The sequence below is a fragment of the Agelaius tricolor genome, unplaced genomic scaffold, assembly GCF_023055355.1.
Source record: "Agelaius tricolor isolate 1412-34295 unplaced genomic scaffold, bAgeTri1.0.p SCAF_5, whole genome shotgun sequence".
Lineage (NCBI taxonomy): Eukaryota > Metazoa > Chordata > Aves > Passeriformes > Icteridae > Agelaius > Agelaius tricolor.
In genome coordinates this window covers 44,734,160-44,753,156 of record NW_027269265.1, presented here as the reverse complement: position 1 = coordinate 44,753,156, position 18,997 = coordinate 44,734,160, and the positions used below count along the sequence as shown (strand labels likewise).

Below are 18,997 nucleotides of genomic sequence, written 5' to 3'. Positions count from 1 at the left end.
ACATACTGTTAAATGGGAGTAGAGGGGGCTGCTCACAACACAAGCTTTTTGCAGGTGCTTCAGCATGGCTGCTTGTACCAACTTAAAAGAGGCTAAATCTTAAAAGTTTACCCTGTTTCAGGCTATGGCTCTAGAACAGCAGTCTCCTAGGAGTGCTGCTAGCACTGATACCTTGCGCTGTCCTCAATCTGTCCTTCAGAACTCTGCCCGATGCTCCCTGGAAAATTTCCCAGTGGTTCAGCTGACAGTAGCATTAAAAATCACAGCATGTGTCTGTAGTCTTTGTATCAGACATTCAGATAGCTCACTGCAGAGATGCAATTGTTGCAGCTATGTGCTCTTAAAAGACTGCATCTATCCCAGGGAATGTCTTTACCAAAGATGACCATCTCTAAGCTGGCAGCTGCAGATCTCATCCAGTGAAAACAGTTTATTCCCCTAACAGCTTTATAACTTCAAGTCTTTGCTGCAAAATCCCCTACTCAAGTTTTGCCCTTGATTTGAGGGTCGTCCATACACAAAACCTCTTCAATCTTTCCAGTGGCACACCAAAATAAAGAGTAATACTATTATTCATGCCAGTCACTGCTGTGACAGCCTCCCTGGCACACTAGTTTCCCAGGAATGCTGTTGAACAGATACCTTGTGCTGTCCTCCTCATCTTGTCCTTGAGAATTCCACCCATTATTCCTTGGAAATTTTCCCAGAGTGGTTCAGCTTACGGCAGTGCTAAGAATCACAGCACGCATCAGTGGGTGGTTTTATATCAGGTGCACTGGGATACAATGCAGCAGAGGCTTGAGTATCACAAAGTTAGCTCTGTTACATCCCCCACCTTCGTTATTTAAAAAAGAAAGAAGAAAAGGAAGGAATAAATAGTGAAGTAAGTCAACAAGAAACCACAATCCATTCCTTAAGTGGTAACCAGGCTACTGGGCTTTGGAACTTTTCCTGACACAACAAAAGACACCATGAAGACAGGAACTTTGGCAGCAGTGGTTTTGAACTCCACAACCCCCAACTTTCCTCTGTTTTTCTATGCATATGTTACTGGAAATATAATCATCTGCTAGGGAAGCAGTCAACCTCCAAATGGATATCTAAGCAGCAGCAAGCCCTGGAAGTTACTATTGCTAGAATAAAAAGGACATTTTATTGTCAGCAAAGCAGCCCTGAATTCCTGAATTAACCAATGTCCTCCTTTGCCTGACCACTGTCACCATAGTGACCAGAGGAGCTGCTGTCGAGCCACTTGCCCTGTGGCTTGGGACAGAGGCAAGTGGGACTCTGTGCTGGGAATGAAGTGCCTGACTCAGGGCCCGGTTAGGCAGATGTGGGCTGTGGGACCAGGCACTGGGAGCAGCCTAGGGCGTACCGTGGTGAGAAGGGGGGCTACAGAGCAAAGAGGTGCAATTCCTGCCCTGAATGCCAGCGTCCAAGGGATCCCAAAACACTGCCGGAGCTGTTGCAAGGTTACCAGAGGAGTCAGAAGGTGAAACAAAAAAGTTGATAGTGAGGAGCATGAGGAAAGAAGGCATTGATAGCAATACAGCAAACACGGTTAAGCTGGAGCTGGAGTAAGCAGATTCATTCCCTTTGACATCATTTGTGTGGACTGCTCCCTCTCCTGGGGAAAACTTGATCGAAAAAAAATCACAACCCAAACCAGTTCTCAAGCAAACAATGCACCCCCAGAGTTTACAGGCAGACAGGCTCAAGTTGGAGAGGGCAAGGTGCAAGACCCCCGTGCTGCCCTTCCAGACAGTCTGTGTCCTGGCTACAGGAACCTGAGCTGGTGAAGTCAGCTGTGACCTCCAGACTCCTGCACAGCCAAGCACTGCTCCAGCCTGTGCAGACAGCAGCAACACTGTCTTCTCCCTGCTTGGTGCTGCTTCCAAGCACCACCCAGACCATGCTCCACTCTCAAACCACTGGAGTGGTCCAGTGGCACAGCAGGCAAGGATCCAGGAAACAGTGCTTGCAAGCACTTTTCAGAGTGAATGCTGGAGTACAATTTCCTCTTTGTTGGGAATTGGACAGAAATCACCAGTTCCAGTCTTTAGTGCTGGTAAGGATTGACAATTTCTAGCCAGAGAAATAAATTTTAGAGTTTGTGAGTGAGGAAATGGAAGAATGACCTTGAAACATACTCTCATGGTGAGAAATATTCACCACTTACTTAATCTTTGCTGCTTTAGGATTCCAAAGTCCAGTTAAAATCTTTGCAGTGAAGCTAGCTGAGAAGATCTTGCAATAAGATTAGAACCAGCTGGTGAAAAATGGCATGTTACTGCAGCCAGTAAATACCCACATGAACCAGCCCTAGAGAGGTGAAAGGCTCTGCTGAGCTTAACAGCTCATGAGTATATACCATACCGGCTGACACTGAGATATGAGTAATGGTGTGGAAAAGTGATGATTTAAATGCACACAATTCAAAATGAGAAAAGAATTATTTCCATTTTACAGAGAGGGGGACAGGCTTGCCTGTAAACAGAAAGCAGTGACAGGGTGTAAGAAAAGGAAACAAAAGAACACTTTCTGAATCCCTGGAGTTTGACCAAAGTCATCCACCTTGTATACTTGCACGTGCTGTGACAGCTTTGTGGAACCTTTCATCCTGGTGAGAAAGCCTTGCTTGATTCTTAATGGTCTCTGAGAGTTATCATATGATACCACGTCAGGCAATCACGCAATCAGCAAAGGTCACAAGACGTGTAGCCATTCCTCCTGGCTTTACAGCTGCTTTCCACAGCCAAGACTCCTCCTTCTTACACCATTTTGAAGTCAAGTGCAGCAGCACTCCTGCCTGCCAAGCACTGGGAAGCCCTGCCATAAGTCAGACCCTGTAAGGGGCACATAATTTTTTTGTGTCTACAGGTGCCAACAAGAGAACCATAATGGATTTGCAACATTTATTTAGTCTAAATGGATTCTTACTGGCTGCAGCTCCATCTGCTTGGCAACATAAAAGAGGTGCAAGTCTCACTTGTACAGATATGGTAGGTTAGGGCAAAGGTAAAAGCTTTTCCAAAAGATAAAAAGGAATGTAGGAAAGTCACTGTTGCCCTATATCTTCTACAATCTAAAAGAAAAAAAAAAGAGGTGTTCTAATAATTTTACTGTTCTAACTATGTGAGATACAGGTACCTAATTCAAGGCTCATACTACATATCAAAATTTGCATAACTAGGAAAAGTCCTTGTCCTGAGGAGCTTATAGCTTTATTGGACTTAAAGGCTTTATTAGGTGATGGGCAAGATCATCTCTGTTTTGCAGACAGATCACAGATGAGGAGCCAGACTTCAAATGCTTTGGTGATGTGTAAGGCAAGTCTAGTAAGGCGAGTCTGAAGGAAGCACAAGAACAGAAGTAATAAATATAAGGTGGAAAAGTTCAGGACTACACAAAAGAATACCCATTGCAATCTTCCCTGAGCAATGCAGCCAAGAAGTCTTGATTCCCAGGCACTCAAACAAATTGCTCCTTTCCTCCAGAGACTGCTCCTCTGTTGCTGGGACTGCAGCATGGGATGGCTCAGACTCCATAGTGCACAGCACTATGCTTGTCACCAACTCACCTCGACCACAGATCACGTGTGCAGACTGGAAGGGCTGCAGTGAGGGGGCAAATCCCCTTTTGTCTCCCCAGCCTGCTAGCTCTGGCAGGGGCATTTCCCAGTAAGCTGTGGAAAAGCTCAGGGCCCCTTACCCACTGATAACTATTACTACTCAGTCACTGATTAAAAGCATTTAATATACTGTTTTGATAGATGTTATAGATTTGGTAGAGCCTCCTATCTTCTCACCTTCCTTTCTGTGAATCAATTTGACTTCTAGAGCACCCAACCTAAGCCAGACTTCAGATATTGTTCTGCTTTTACTAAACAAGTAAAATTTGGATTCTGGAACCCAGTTCAAAGGCACACAAGCAACTTATAATAGCCAACCAAGATTTCCTGCATCCCTGACCATTGTCACCCCTGACTGGACGTTCCAGTCAGTCAGGGAATTCTTAGACCTCTTCAGAATGTCATTTCTCTGCACTTTAATCAGCATTTAGGAGATCAATGCTATTTCAAGATGTGTCACTGCTCTGTTCCCTTAAGGAACTAACTGCTAACTGTAACTCTGATCTCCTTCAAGACCATTGTGATATGTGGTAGACTGTTGCTGCATTGTTCTGGGTAATTCTTGATCTAACAAAAGGCATGGGCAAAAGTAAGAGTCTGTAGACTAAACCCCATGGTTTCTCTGAGAGCAGCAAGGCAGGGCTGCAGAACAAAGAAAAACGGCCACATAGACTAGGTTGAAGGAAGGTCAGGTAGTGTTCAGCGACATCTTTCATTTTTTTGTATTCATCCATCATTTTTGTTAAGACTTCACAGAAATTATTCTACCAGGTCTGCTCAGATAATAAATATCTCACTGTGTGGGGGAGAATAGCAAGAAAACCAAACATGAGAGAGTTCAGTGTTCCAGAAAGAGATGCTGCCTAGATGGCCAGGATCTTCGTACAGCTACTAGCACATAGCATGGAGGTACAACCCCATAGCAAATACTAATTTAAAAGTACTGCATAGCAACAGGACAGGCAGCAGCCAACTTGCTCTCACTTGATTTTGAGAGCTGCAAGACCAGCCAACAACCCTTCCCCCTCAAGAGCCCTTACGGCATTCCTGAGGCAAGTGCTAATACTGGATCTCGACCAAGAAAGAATTCCTATAGACTCAGGGGACAAGAGGAGGATGATACACTGCTTGCTTTTTTCCACTCCTTTCCCCTCATGCCCCACTGCCCCTTTACTTGTAGTGCCCCTTGCACAAGGAGCTTTAACACAGTGGTAAGTGGCTCCCAGCAGGATGCAGGGCACAGCAGCACATGCGGGCAGCCTGCCTGCTCTTGGCAGGAGTTGCTCTGACCAACAGAAACAGAGGAAACTCGAGAGACAGGCATGGAGAAGGCTGGAAAGTGCCGAAGGGGTAAACTCCTGGTGGAATGCAAAAGGATTCAAACCGGTAAGAGCACAGCAGCATTCAGCACCAAGTTATTCCCAAACTGTCCTTGCTGAGCATGGCTGGTTGTCTTCTTCCCCCATGTAATGCTCAGATGCACTCCGGGATACCTCACATACAAAACAATAAATGGCCAAACGACTTGAAACCAATACACATTGCTCTCTTAACCGGGAGCAGGGCTGCATGGCTGGGAAGTCCCTCTCTTGGAATCTTAGTGCCACCTTGTGCTGGGAACAGTAACAGTCATGGATAAAAGAGCTTGTCCAGAACAGTGAAGGAGAGAAAGGGCAGGAGAACCCATCGTTGGAGCAAAGCTGCATTAAGTGTTTTGGCTTTTGGAGATCTTTCCTCTTGGTACAAACCAGCGTTACTCCCAATATCCCGCTGTAGAGTCCTTTTATGAAGGGACAGGTGGACTATAGCGAGCAACTTTTGCAGGTTTGCCCTGACCCCAGACAGCGGCTCCGAGTCACACCTCTGCTGTAACTGTGCACACATAGCTGCAGCTGGCAGATGCCAGCACAGTGGAGTCCAGGGAGAAACACGGTGTCACCTCAGACAGGAAAATTTTGCTGAGTATTACTGGAATGCCTTCTGGAGCCTGGTTTGCAACAGGTAAACCCATAAGTAGTGCAGGTGTAGAGGATGAACCAGTAAAATGCAACAAGCATTTTACAGAGCAATTTCCAGCTGCAAAATACTGCTATCCTAAACCAATGCTCAGGTGGGACGAGCCAGCTGGCTTCTGGCTTCCTTGGGGGATATAAAAGCAGGGTTTGAATTTCTTATTTTCTTCTTTTAAAATTATTTTGAGACTTTTTTCTAAAGATGGATTAAATTCCATATAGTCAGATTTGAACTTCTGAAAATGCCTGCTTCTTCACACTGAGTTTTACGGGAGCTTTAGCATAGTCAGCCTCATGGTTTTATTTGTTAGTTTGTTCAAAAATGAGAGGTTATTATTTTGTAAAAAACTGTATTTCAAAGTCAGTTGCAAAGATTTTACACTGCTGTTGATCAGTTAAGTTTTATCTTTTTACCACTTGAAATGTTTTTGCAAGTTGGCTATGGAATTTTAGACAGTATTGTCTTGAGTTTTATTCACCTCAGGGTTTCTTTGCAAACTCCAAGGAGGAAAAGAGAAGCATTTTGAAAAATATTTCTGTAGCAAGGTAAGAATTCTCTTGGAAAGAAACAGGGTGTGAGTATCCTGCCAAAGGGGCAGGATGAATGAACACATGAGTATACTGACAGGGATGGGGCATCCACAACTTCTCTGGGCAACCTGATCCAGTGTCTCACAATCCTCACAGTAAAGAATTTCTTCCTAACATCTAACCTAAACCTCCTGTCTTGCAGTTTATAGCCGTTGCCCCTTATCCTATCACTTGGGAAAAGTCCCTGTCAAACCTTCCTGCAGGCCCCCTTTCAGTGCTGGAAGGTGCTCTCAAGTCTCTGTGGCTTTTCTCCAAGGTGAACCACCCCAGCTCTCTCAGCCTGTCCTCATAGTCTCTCTCAGTCTCCAGCCTCATGGAGCATAGGGTGCTCCAGCCCTCTGACCATCTCTGTGCCCCTCCTCTGGACCGGTCTGTTTCCTGTGCTGAGCACTCCAGACCTAGACACAGCACTCCAGTGGGATCTTACGACAGTACAGTAGAGGCCATAGGTTTACTTTAGACCCAACCCAAACAAGAGAATACTCACACAGGGGAGGGGGACTTAGGAATAGGCATGATACTGGAAGATATAATGCAAATTTAGCTGACTTTCAGTAGGTCTCATTCTGCGCAGCTCCCAAGCCTCCAACCTTTCATTCTAAACAGGGCAACCAACCATACAAATATGGGCAGCAAAAACATTCTGCTTCTGAGCTGATTTTAAAGAAGGTAAACTGGCAGTACTAGGCAAAATGCACAAGAAACCAGAAAAAAACCCCAGCCAAAAGGAGACATGAACATACTTTGGCTATGTAAGGGGTTGGCAGCATAACTGCACATGACAGGATGCTCCCAAATCTGCAGCCAGCCAGCCTGCCATTTTCAGAGTGGTTGGGATGTTTCTTTTATAGCTGAACAACCCGTTACACATAACACACAACGAGCTGCCAAAGCCCATCTACAATACACTTCTCCAGTTCCTCAATCTGCTAAAAGGTGCTGTGGTCACCCCAAACCTACTCAGCTGTGGCATCTTTTCTTACCAGTATCCTGGGCAATGAGACGTCAAGGCTAAAAGAGATCCCTGACAGTCAAACCACTATAAGCTCCACAGTGCTTTGCAATCTGGACAAGAAACATGGCCAGGTTGTCAGGTTTTCATACAGGTGGCAGACATACACCTTCCCTGCTACTAAGGTTATGGAAACACTGAGATCTACTAATTCACCTATAGATGAATAAAGAAAAATATGCCCACTTCCAGCATCAGGGGAAGGGGGCACAACTGGAGTTGTGGAAGCCCTGCCCACCTGCCCCACTTGGGGAACACATTTAATTGTTTTCAAGGTATCTGTAACACAAACATCTGTACAGCAGGACCATGGAAATAACTAGGAACTTTTGTTCCAGATTCTCTAAGACAGGAAGGTTGTTCAGTGAACATGACCAATCCAGAGATCCTTATGCTCGGAGTTACTTGTACTTACTTTCACACTAAAGGAAAAGGAAAGCAGCTCTCATTAAGGGGCTGGCTGAACTACGAGTTAGGAGGATCATCCACTCCAGGAAAACAGCTTCTTCCTCTAAGGGCAGGATTCACTTACAATTTCTTCTGTTTCATCATCTGCTCTCATTGGTTGATGCTGGTTTAGCAAGCCCTAACCTTGCTCTCAAGCACACTGATCATAAATAACTACAATGGTGGGCACTGTTTAGTTGCTGCATGGACCCCCTTTCCCTCACACATCCAGGTGAATGACATTTCTGCAAACCAACCCCCCACCCCTACACCCGCTGAGGCTGCCAGAGGAGCACTGAGTATGAATCTGCAAGCAGATTCCCCAGAGCAGCAGGGCACAGAAGGGCTGCAGGTAAAAGTACACAGAGATTATGTTCAGCTTTTGCTCATACAGCCAGAAATGCTTGTAGAGCACAGCATCCAGTCACAATGCCTGTGAATTCTAGAAGCAAGAGCTATATTATTATTAACAGTGTAATTTGTTATCAGCTGCTTCCTGGACACTTCTGACTTGAAGGCAAGCCCTTAATAACCCATCTCTCTCTCCTTTAACCCATTTTAAGACAGTAGAATTAAAGACCCCACAAGACAAGTCACCACAGCTGTGAGCATACTATCTAAAGTGTCTGGGTAGTCTTCCCTGAACTGAAGGCCGAGGTGTGATAGTATGAGCCATGGACTGCACAGAGGGATCCACCCACGTTCTAAAAACATACACACCCTGGCATGACACAAGGCCTTTCCCAAAGACTGACAAAGTTACAAGTATTAGTTTCAATTCCACACTTAATTCTCTCCACTAATGCTTTCACTACTGGGTAACACAGTGGCCGTGTAAATCAAGCTCTTGGTCTTTAGGGCAGAGAGAGTTGGACTTGACATCCTGAACAGCCAACAGTGGATTCAGCTGACCCAACAGCACCCATTTTAGCATGAAACTTGTGTTTCTACACACATAAACTCGAAACCTTAATCCACAGTTGAGAAGAAATAGAAATACTACAGACCAAAGCAATACACAGTTACGTCAACACTGATGTTTCAGACCTGTTTGAAAAAAATGGCTTAGAAAGCTGATTCATACATACAAACGATCCATTGTGCCCAGAAGTTTCCTAACATTCTTTTATTAAAAACCAAAGAGCCAAAGATCGCCCTGATGCTCTTCATTGTTATAAAGCAGACTCTGAAGTATTAAGTGAATTATGTATGAGTGAAGAACTCCAACTGATGCAGAGTTTAAAACTAGGTTTACAGTTTCCTATTTTATTGGCATGGATGTATTTCTAAACTTAAAAACCTTTCTGGCAAGTTATCTCAATTTCTTATGACAAAATTTCTCACAACACACAAATATTTACAACATATACATATTTTTTCATTCTTTTACAACTGGTTCTTAAAAGACAAACAATTCTTAGGTTACCACAGAACAAAAGCTGTGACTTAGTTGTTTTTAATTTGATAAAACTATCATAAGTTAAAGTGAATAGATTTTTCTTTAAATTCCTTGTAGCATTTTACAAGTGCAACAGAAAAATATGAAGAACCAATTTAGGATAGCTGCAGTTCATTGGATAAATGTTGCCCGTCGTAATCACATTATTTCACAGCAAATTCTTGAAAAAATAAGCACCAATCATTCTTGCAAAGAACAATTTTATCTAAAAGTATTGAAAAGTGTTAAATACAAGGTGTTTAATTTACGTAACAAGCAATAAATACACCATATCCAAACTTTATTCTGCATACTGCTACCCTTGTACATATAATGTACTAAAAAGTCAGCAAATTGTCAACACCTTTTCATATTTTTTTTCTCTTTTTTTTAAAGAAATCAATTTGACTTCCAACCAACGGTTTGCTACTATAACAAAGGCCACAAACAGTACGTCTGGGACAGCATACAGTGTTAAAACTGACAAACTCCAAGGGGGGGAAAACCATCTAGCAAATAAATTGGAAAGCTGTAGATCATTGCTGGTGATGTTAACATATACTAGAAAACCTTAATATGCTGCTACTATGATTTTGTAAATTGTTTAGTCAAATATTGTAAGAGCAAACTAACGCTCCTACTGATCAAAAATAATTCTGTAGCCACACTGTATTCTCATTGTCCTGCATGGAAAGATCTGATGCAATTTCGTAACTTTGCTTGAGCCTTTATTTTACAACAGAGCATTACCTCTAACTTGGAATTGCACATAAGAAGGCTATTAAAAAGTACAATAAAAATCTGCACAAATCAGACTTAAGAAGAGTCAGTATGCTGTACACTTTCTACAATATTACGTTGATAGGTGAATAAAGAAGTGCTGCCACTAAGTTTTTCAGAAAGTTCTTTAGTTGAGGAATAATCAAATGGAATTTTTGTTGGGTTTTCTATTATTATTTTTTTTTATTATTTTAAAATTTTTTTTAGAAATGACATCCAGGTCAGTTTAAGACCTATAAGCTTATGCATTGAGCCTTAAAGACTGATCTTCTCTCCTCCTGGAAGAAATATCAATATCTATTGAATCCTTGCCAACAATAAGCCTTAATCTCTTCGCTGGAGGAAGAGGAATAAAGTCATCAAATTCATCATCATAGTCATCTTCCTCTTCATCGTCCTCTTCTGATGAAGATTCATCTGCTGTTTCCTCTTCATAGTGACCATAATCATCTACTTCCATTCTTGACTCCAAAAGGGAGAGAGTTTCACTACAACACACACCATTTTCATGAAGGTCCTCTGGGTATGTGCCTCTGTTTTCGTCCTCTCGTTTTAGCTGTATTTTTAATTTTGTTGAACTATTGCCTGATCCTGAGTTAAACCCATTATTTAGCTTTGCTACATATAAATTATTATCTTTTTCATGGTCTTTACTTAATTTTATGCTTATTTTTGAAGAATTCATTCCATCACACTCTTGATCATTTGCCTTGCTGCTGCTATCATGGCGCCTACGAAGAGTCAGTTTAGGGATCCCAGAGCTATTTTCAAGGATAAGTTGTGCATCATACCTTGTGATTCGTCTTTTCTTTTTACTTTTTGCAGTTCTAAAGCTGTCTTTTGCTTTAAAATTGTCAGTTGTTACAGAGCAGCCACCAGATCCAGGGATACAGTCTTTAAACCCAACAGGTGTGTCCACCACGTTATTCCTCTCTTCAAGTTCTGAATGAGAACTAATCAAATCTGGTACTTCATCCTTCATAGGCGTGTTGTGCATAGTATCAGTTTCCTCTGTTTTTGAAGATGGTTTCACAAGCTTTCCTTGTCGAGATTTCTTTTTTGATGTGCCTGCATCACTTTTCTGGCACCGACCCTCTCCTTTATGTGATGGTCCGTGAGCCACATCGTTGTCGTTTAACGCACGAGACTGTTGCTCTGCAATGTCTGATTGTGTTCCAGTCAAGTTACTCTTATAGCTATCCAATGTATTTGGTTCAAGCTTTGTGTCAGAGGTCTCCTTCAAACTCATCCTTGTTCTCATCGACCTCCTCGTGATGTACGTGCAGGGTGCAATATCACCCTGCTCATAAGCACCTTTCACAGAATTCAGTTTATGTTCTCTCGCTGCATGCCTCGTTAAGCATCCGCTAGAGACTGCAACTTTGACTGGTCCCTCCAATTCTTTATCCTTTTTAATGGGCAAGTTTTTATACAAAACTACTTTAGGCTCTTTGAGAACTAAATTTCCCATTTCAAGCTTTCGAGAAGCATTCTTTTGCTCTGGCCTTTTGCACTGATTTCTCAACTTTATCTTTGAAAGTAAAGGCTTTGCAGGCTTTTTCAGTCTCTTTGGTACCCTGGAATTATTTATATGAGTTAGTTTAGATGAGGTAGAGTTTGATGATGCTGGAATTCTTGATATAGACTGTCTGGTTAATGTTCTATTTTTGCTGTTCTTTTTTACGCCAATTGAAGATTTTCTGTTAGCTGAAAAAGAAAAAAACAGTTTTGTTATGACACTACTGTATCCTGAATTTCCCACTCCCAAATACTGCAGTTATTTCATTTATTTGGGGAACCTCAAAATAATCCATGAGACAGGATAGACAGTATGTAGTCAGGGATGAGACTGCTTAACTTGCAACTCAACACATGAAAGGAATTGCTAAACAGGCCACAAGTACATCAGCATTTCCATATACACTTCCCCTTCTCTACCCCCAGTATACCAAGCTGTGTTTTTACTGAATTTCTTCTTCTACCAATTAAAAAAAATCTACTTGACATTATCCACATCTATTGTTGAGTATTATTCCAATAAAATCTGATGGTCAGCATGATCTAATATAATCTCCAGGATTTTTTTCATGGAAAAGGAGGAAAAAACCCCAAATACTTTTATCTAATGTAATGGTTTCAATTTCAGGTGAAACTACTGCATACTGTGGCAAGCAAAGAAGTTCTGTCTGCTCAACAGAGGTGCAACTCTAAATACTGGTAATCAGAGATCTTAAAAAGATTTGGGGACATTTTTTAGGGTTTTTTTCCATTGGTTGGTTGGGTTTTATGTTTTGTTTCTGTGTTTCATTTTTTTTAATGTCACAGCAGCAAACAGGAGACAGATGGAACTGCAGTATTTTACATAGCTCCAAACCTGTTTACCAGTTAAATCAAAGTTTAAATTATTGGTGGAGTTGGGGAAACCAAATAAATCATACTCCCTACTCCATGGAGAGAAGTCTCGCAGGAAGATTACAAACAAAAATCCTTTCCAATTTCTTCTGAAATTATTAACTGTGCACTTTCACTGCACAAGAGGTGCCTGAACTATCAATTCTGGATGTGGAAAGGGAAGAGCTGCTCAATTTAAAAGATGTCTAAAGGAAACAACTATTTGTTTAGCAATATCTACTAAGAGTATTTATTTAAAAATTCTTTTCCTAAGAATTCAAACTATGTAAGTTTTCTTTCCTAAACCATACTACTGCCTGTGGTAGTTTACTGTATTTTGAAATACAGAAATTATTGGCAGGACTTTAACTGACGTGTTTATAAATATTTCCTTTTGATATTAAAAAAAAATAAAACAAAAGAACATACCACCTATTGTTCTTCAAACACTTGTGGAAACCCATGAATTTACTGTTTAAATTGCCTTCAGATTCTTGAATAAATTAGTTTTAGTGACCAGTATGTGAGAAGCATCTCAACACTAAGAGAGGAATTCCATCACTGTGGAAGTTTTCCATGTTTTTGTGAAGCCTTTAGAGACTCCAAGCTCTTCCCCTTACTTACTTGCATTACCTTTTTCCTGAGTGGTATCTGCATCAGTGTTAGAGCTGACAGACTGGCTGTCTGAATTCTTGCTGCTGTCACCCAACTTTTTAAGTCTGTTCAATCGTTTGTCTGTTTCTCTCAGTCCATATTTACTGTTAATCACAGGAGTAGGTGCTGGCAATCCCACTCTTGATTTAAAAGCACCAGTTCCACGTCTACAAATAAAAAGAGGACACAAGGTATTAATAAATCTTCATGTAAACTTAGAGCTTGGTTTCATATACAGTAGTTTGGATCCCAAGTGTGTCTGGATCAATGATAGCAATAGCCACAGAACTGGTTAGCATTTTGTGGGCTGTTTTGTCTTCTACCTGTCATCTTGGGTGCCTAAATGTCTCAGCTAGCCAGCAAGAACAGCAGGATTGATCACCTAGGAAGAGTACATGAACACATGCAGAGAGATGCAAATCTTCCTGGTGATCACTTGTGGAGGCTTGAAAGAAATTGTACTGTGCCAAATCTCCTACTGCTCCAAACATACCCACAGATCCTTAGAACCCACCATTTTAACATTGCAAATTAACACTCTTTACAGCATAGTTAAAATGAAGACAATTAAATATTAATTTTTTGTGGTATACAAAGTGACTCTTGCCTCATCAATCTTGAAAACAAGCAAAAAATGAGTCCTTACATACTCCCCCCATAACAAAATCTTATATATTTGACTGCCTCTGCTACAGCTTTGTAACTGAAAAGCAGATTCCTAAAGTTAGAATTACCCAAACATTAGCTTCAAAAAATAACATTTTCATGTACTTAAAATACAAAAACAACAAGTTAATGAAAATGTTCAGACACATAAAACTAGTTTGTCCTGAAAAATAAAGTATGCTCATATTACACTGAAATCAATGATCAAAAGCACTTGAGAAAAACCCCACATCACTCCATGTCTCAAGGGAAGAACAATTCTGGTGCCTATTTATTCAACACTTTACAATCTCCAGGACTGAAGTACTTTTCTACTAGCAGCTCTCGACTGCACCCTTCACTTGGAATGACATAACATCGCATGAGCTTGGAGGCCCATGCCAGAGCGTTTTCTCTTTAATTTCAAGATTTGTTAGTGACCAAAGTAGCCAATAAAAATGAAAGTAGGATTATTAAACTATTTGTATGCAGGTGCACTAGGCTATTTCTCAATATGAGCAATATTTTGTCCTTTATAGGGTTTTTCTTCCTACAGTTGGATCAAACAGAACAGTGAGTTCTGTGCAGGTCCCCTCGAAACTGAGTGAAGCTCTCTCAGATGATGCTGATCCTCCCTACTTACAGTGAGCAGAAGTTTCAACATGGCAAAAACCAACTATGGAATTCTTTCAACTGATGTGAAGAAACCAGGCTGGGACAGCACGTGTGAAAAACAAATATTGAATGATGAACAAAGAGAAGCAAATACTGTCCAAACCAGTAGACATTTGCAAATACACAAACCCCCAAGTTCTAACAACACTGGGTGAAAAACAGCTCTGCCCATTCTCAGCAGAAGAGAACTTCAGGTCCGCAAACAAAACATTAATGGAATTTGCTTTATCAAGTGCAAAGAAGAGCAGAAGTTGGGGATCAGTTCACAATGGTCTTGCAGAAGCTGTAACTGCTTTTCCTTCCAATTCTACTTTATTCAGTACAAGTATTTTTGAGAATCTACACCCCTGTTTTGTTCTGCCTCAGTTTGAGCTAATCTCCAGAACAGAGAATCAACAGATTAAGAGAACACAGAGTTCTCGGGGATCATCACCATTCTGTAACAACACAGAAAAATCATTATAGCAAACAGGTAGGAAGCAATTATTTTGTGTCCAAAAATCTGAGTATTCATAATAAAGGACGTTCAGTTTCACAAAATAGATCATGAATATGCCCAATTCTATTTGAAAGCCATTTACATCAATGCATACCTTTCACAGGTGTAACATTCGCAGTATTCATTGTTTTCTCCAAAAAACCCATCTCCGTAGTAACAAGAGATTTCTTCTCCAGGTTCAATATCTCTTAGAGCTTTCACACATGCTGTATCTCTGCCTGTTGATACGAACTGGAGAAGCAGATGACAGGAAGGGGAAAAAAGGCTAATCATTAAGGCTGCACAGTATCTGAGTAAGAAATAAAACTAAAACAGTTGGGGAAGAAAAGTTGGAAGGACAAAGAAATAAAAAGTAGGGTACTTTATTTATTTATAATTTCTTGCTTACCTTACAGTTAGGTCTGCAATCTGAAAAAGGTCCAAAAGATAAAGTCAATTAACTGTGGATAAGACCTGAAACATGAATAGTTGTAGATATCTAAAGTAAGGATTCACTTTGACTTCAAAGACTGCAGAATCTCAACTAAATACTGGGAGTTAAGTTAGCACTGCACAAAGCCATACATCAAAAGATTCCTCCTTTTGTATAGGTGCATTTCTGAGCTCTTCCCTATGCCATCACAAATGTCCAGTTTCCCTCCTCTTTAGGGTAAACAGTTTCATCTTAATTCCTACCTGCTCTTCCTTTGGTACACAAATGCAACACAATCAGCTAAGTTTCTGCAAAAGGTTAAAAAGCCATAAGAAGTTCACCTAGTAAAGATGTTACTGCTGACTGAGTTCACAAAGGATTCAAGGTAACCCACAATATGCTCCACTAATTTAGCTGCTAGTTCCAAAGTCTCTTTCAAGGAAGACAGCATTGCTTCCTAGAGCCTTCTCTGAGTTTCACAACTGATCAGGTCTGGCTGGGAAAATCCCAGTATGATTTTGTCCTACATTAATATAGTATGCCAGATTCAGACATTTTTCTCCAAGTTCTTCTGCTGTTTGGCTCATATACAACACGTCTGAATTTCTTATGCTCTTCAACAAGCTTCCTATACTTACTACTCACCATGATTGATAAATGCAGCAGGACCAAGCCATAGTTGTGCGCAGTTTTTTCGTGTGGAATACATGACACTGAAGTCATTTTCCCCATGTCTCAGCAGCATGTTTTCTTCCATTTCTGATAGTTCAGCAATACAGCCCACAAGTAATTCTATTTTGTCATTTCGTTTCCTTTAATGTAAAAAGAGTAGCAGTAATAAGACTACATGTGCCAAAATTACAAAACAATTTCATGGAAAGAAAAGTTGTTTTAGAATCAATTACATCAAATCTGACGTCAGAAACAATTACGACCATTGTTTCTACAATTTCCTGAGGCTGCTTGCAAGAGTTGATTACTTCAGCTTCTGCAATTGTTAAAACCAAAAGCAAGATCTTTTCATTTGTGTATGCTCCCTCCCCATCACCACTTGAGAAATTTTGACTTCCTCCAGCTGCTCTTGCTTGTGTTTCCTAAACTTCTTCCTGTGACCAGGAAAACCCAGCATAATGAAAATGCTTAGAGCTCCACGGCTTTTTAAATGAGGCCCAGTAGTGACTCTAACAAAGGCAGAAATTCTAGCAAGATGTTTTCCTCACTCATGAGTAGTTCTTCAGCATGAAGTTGGCCCTTGAAATAGAGTGAGGAGGGGGAATGACACCTACAAAAATCAAAAAAACCATGAAGCCTTTGTGTGCAGACAGCCCATGTGCCATCATGACTAGAGCAGTGCAGAGGCACTGAATGCTCAGTCTGGTGGGAGCACAGTTTCCATTTTCTTGTGTGGGCCTTGTTTCCACTGCTCAGAGTGGCCATTCCACATTACTCTGACAGAGATGACCATGGAGATACTAAAGGTATATGAAGGACACAAACTAAAAGCAAAGCCTTTTAAGTGCAAATTTCTCCTTTGACAGAGAGCGCTGAGAACTCTAATCTCTAGTTTTGATTCTTGACAGGTTTCCAGATATCAGCAGGGTTAAGATGCAGCCCTCCTGTCTTGCTCACTTCTCAGGCTACTCTAGATTTTGAGCATGAAAAGTTAATCTATTTTTAACACACCTACATGCAAAGCTTCTACTGCAAAGTATCAGCCAAGGGATGAACTCAAACAACAACATCATCAACAACAACAACAAAACCCAAACAAACATACAAACAAACCCAAAAAGCCCCAAAACCCAATCAGTATTTTTTGGGTTGTATCATGATCGTGGAACCCTCAGCTCTGGTCATGAAGAGCTGGAGTCCTTAGAGTATTTAAAGATTCTACAACATGTGGAGGTTGTGTTGCCACCAGCAGGGTGTCCAGCCACTCAATCCCAGTGTGAACACAACCTCATTTCCTCACCTCAGGTGTGCTGCTATGAATGGGTACTGCCACAAAGCAAAGCTCATACAATTGGTGTCTACATTTGAAGTGATTTTAAAATCTGAATTAAGCCAGAATCTGCTGGTGCTGCCACACACATGCTTATAATGAAACTCAGATGTGCCAAAGTGAGATGGGGCACACTAAGATTCCAGCCTTGTGCTTCCAGGAGAGATCTACCTTGCACAATCAAAATATGCAAACAACATTTGTTTAAAAATGGCAAAAACCTCATTTCCCACACAATTATTTGCTGTGTCACAAATCTGCCATAATGTCATGTTTCTCATGGAAGTCTAACAACACCGGAAAAGAGAAAAACAACTATCTGACTGAAAACAAGATTTAAAAAAAAAAGTATAATGAACACTATATGCATAAACCCAAACATACAAAGGACTAACTTCCAGAGGCATAGATCCTGTATTAAGTACTTAGCAAAAACAGAGAGAAAATTCACTTTTCAAGTAACAATACAAAACTATCTATTTCACGGGTTGCAGTTTTAATTTTAAATGACACTTGAAAATATATTTTTATAGATTCTTTCAAATAATTGACAGAAACAGAACACAACAGTAAACTGGATTTCTTACCATTCTTTTGTTGCAACGATTTTGGCTCCATTTTGCTCAGAAGAATACCGATTACAAGGCAGTATCTCAAACCCACTGTCAGTTGCAAACATTCGTAAATAAATAAACACCTGCAATGAAAAAACCCAGTACTTGTCTGTTACCCGAAAAATGAAAGCAGTGAGGAACTCCTTATATAAATAATGAAAGTGAACTGTACAAAAACACACACAAAATGGATACTGGAGCAGGATGCTGTCTGCTGAAATGCATTTCTATGTTTTATAATGTTTCTATACATTTAAGCCGTATATATTATGTTGGTCTTATTTCTTCACAGTGACTTGCAGTAATCCTCACACAGGTATTGAGATTATCCAAAAAGTTTAAGAAAATTAAAGATACCTGGACCAAAATTGGTCCAACTAATGAAAATCAATAATTTTTTTCCTAAAATCACTGAATAGCTGCATTCAAGAAATCTGTTCATATCTTTAAGAACGACTGAGACCTAATAATCTCTGGAAATCCATTTTATTATTTGAAGTTCTGAAAAATGATATTACTTCCACAACAAACCTGGATGGTGAATTCAGAGACTGATGATTTTTTTTTAAGTTGAGGTGTGACTGTGTTACTCTAAAAACCACTCTAACAAAGCAGAACCTTTTCTGCTAAATCTTTCTTGCATTACTAGATTTGGTGCATTTTAAAGTAGGCCACATTCTTTTTCGTTGAACCTTGAAACAACAGACTCATTCTTGAAGAAGCATCTTTTTTTGTTAAGTAAGCAGTACTATGATATTTTTTCCTTTCAACTTTGAGAATCAGAAACTGTTATGCACATACAAAATGGATTTGGGGCATGGGAAGTGGAGGAGGAACAACCCTTATGGGTATAGCCCCTACACCTGTAACAAATGGAGTATTTTGATTTAACAAGGCTACTCCCTTTTCCTTTATCTTCCTTTGTCACCCAATTTGATCGTCACCCAGTTGTAAGTAAAAAAACCCTAAAACAAACCCCAAAAACCCCCCAAAAACCAAAAACCCCAAACAAACCACAATACAAACAAATGATGAAGGGGGAAAAAATCCTTCCTTTCTAAACTCTGTTAATAAGAAGCAATGCAAGTTGACAAGGGAAAAAAAAAAGAAGGGTGTGTCTAGTTAGGCTTTAAAAATCCAAGGAAGTTTCTCTTAAAAAAACAGTAAAACAACATAACAGAGCACTTGATTGCT

The 18,997-nt window shown here is 40.5% G+C and overlaps 1 protein-coding gene and 1 long non-coding RNA gene across 7 annotated transcripts in view; one reads left to right on the top strand and one right to left on the bottom strand.

Moving 5' to 3' along the window:
• Positions 1–14,742, top strand: part of LOC139590256 (uncharacterized) — a 35,153-nt gene extending 20,411 nt beyond the window's left edge. The window contains exons 3-4 of the long non-coding RNA XR_011679290.1: positions 12,058–12,128; positions 14,141–14,742. This is a non-coding gene — a long non-coding RNA (uncharacterized lncRNA). The remainder of the gene's footprint in view (positions 1–12,057; positions 12,129–14,140) is intronic.
• Positions 8,805–18,997, bottom strand: part of KMT5B (lysine methyltransferase 5B) — a 28,072-nt gene continuing 17,879 nt past the window's right edge. For 5 of the 6 annotated variants that reach the window (XM_071427640.1, XM_071427639.1, XM_071427641.1 and 2 more), the window contains 6 exons: positions 17,777–17,886; positions 15,833–15,999; positions 15,164–15,183; positions 14,870–15,006; positions 12,927–13,123; positions 8,805–11,618 (listed from right to left, as the gene is read on the bottom strand). In XM_071427640.1, coding sequence (XP_071283741.1) covers positions 10,153–11,618; positions 12,927–13,123; positions 14,870–15,006; positions 15,164–15,183; positions 15,833–15,999; positions 17,777–17,886 — 2,097 coding nt within the window. In that variant the 3' untranslated portion in view covers positions 8,805–10,152. The remainder of the gene's footprint in view (positions 11,619–12,926; positions 13,124–14,869; positions 15,007–15,163; positions 15,184–15,832; positions 16,000–17,776; positions 17,887–18,997) is intronic. The other variant, XM_071427643.1, reaches the window with a different exon arrangement.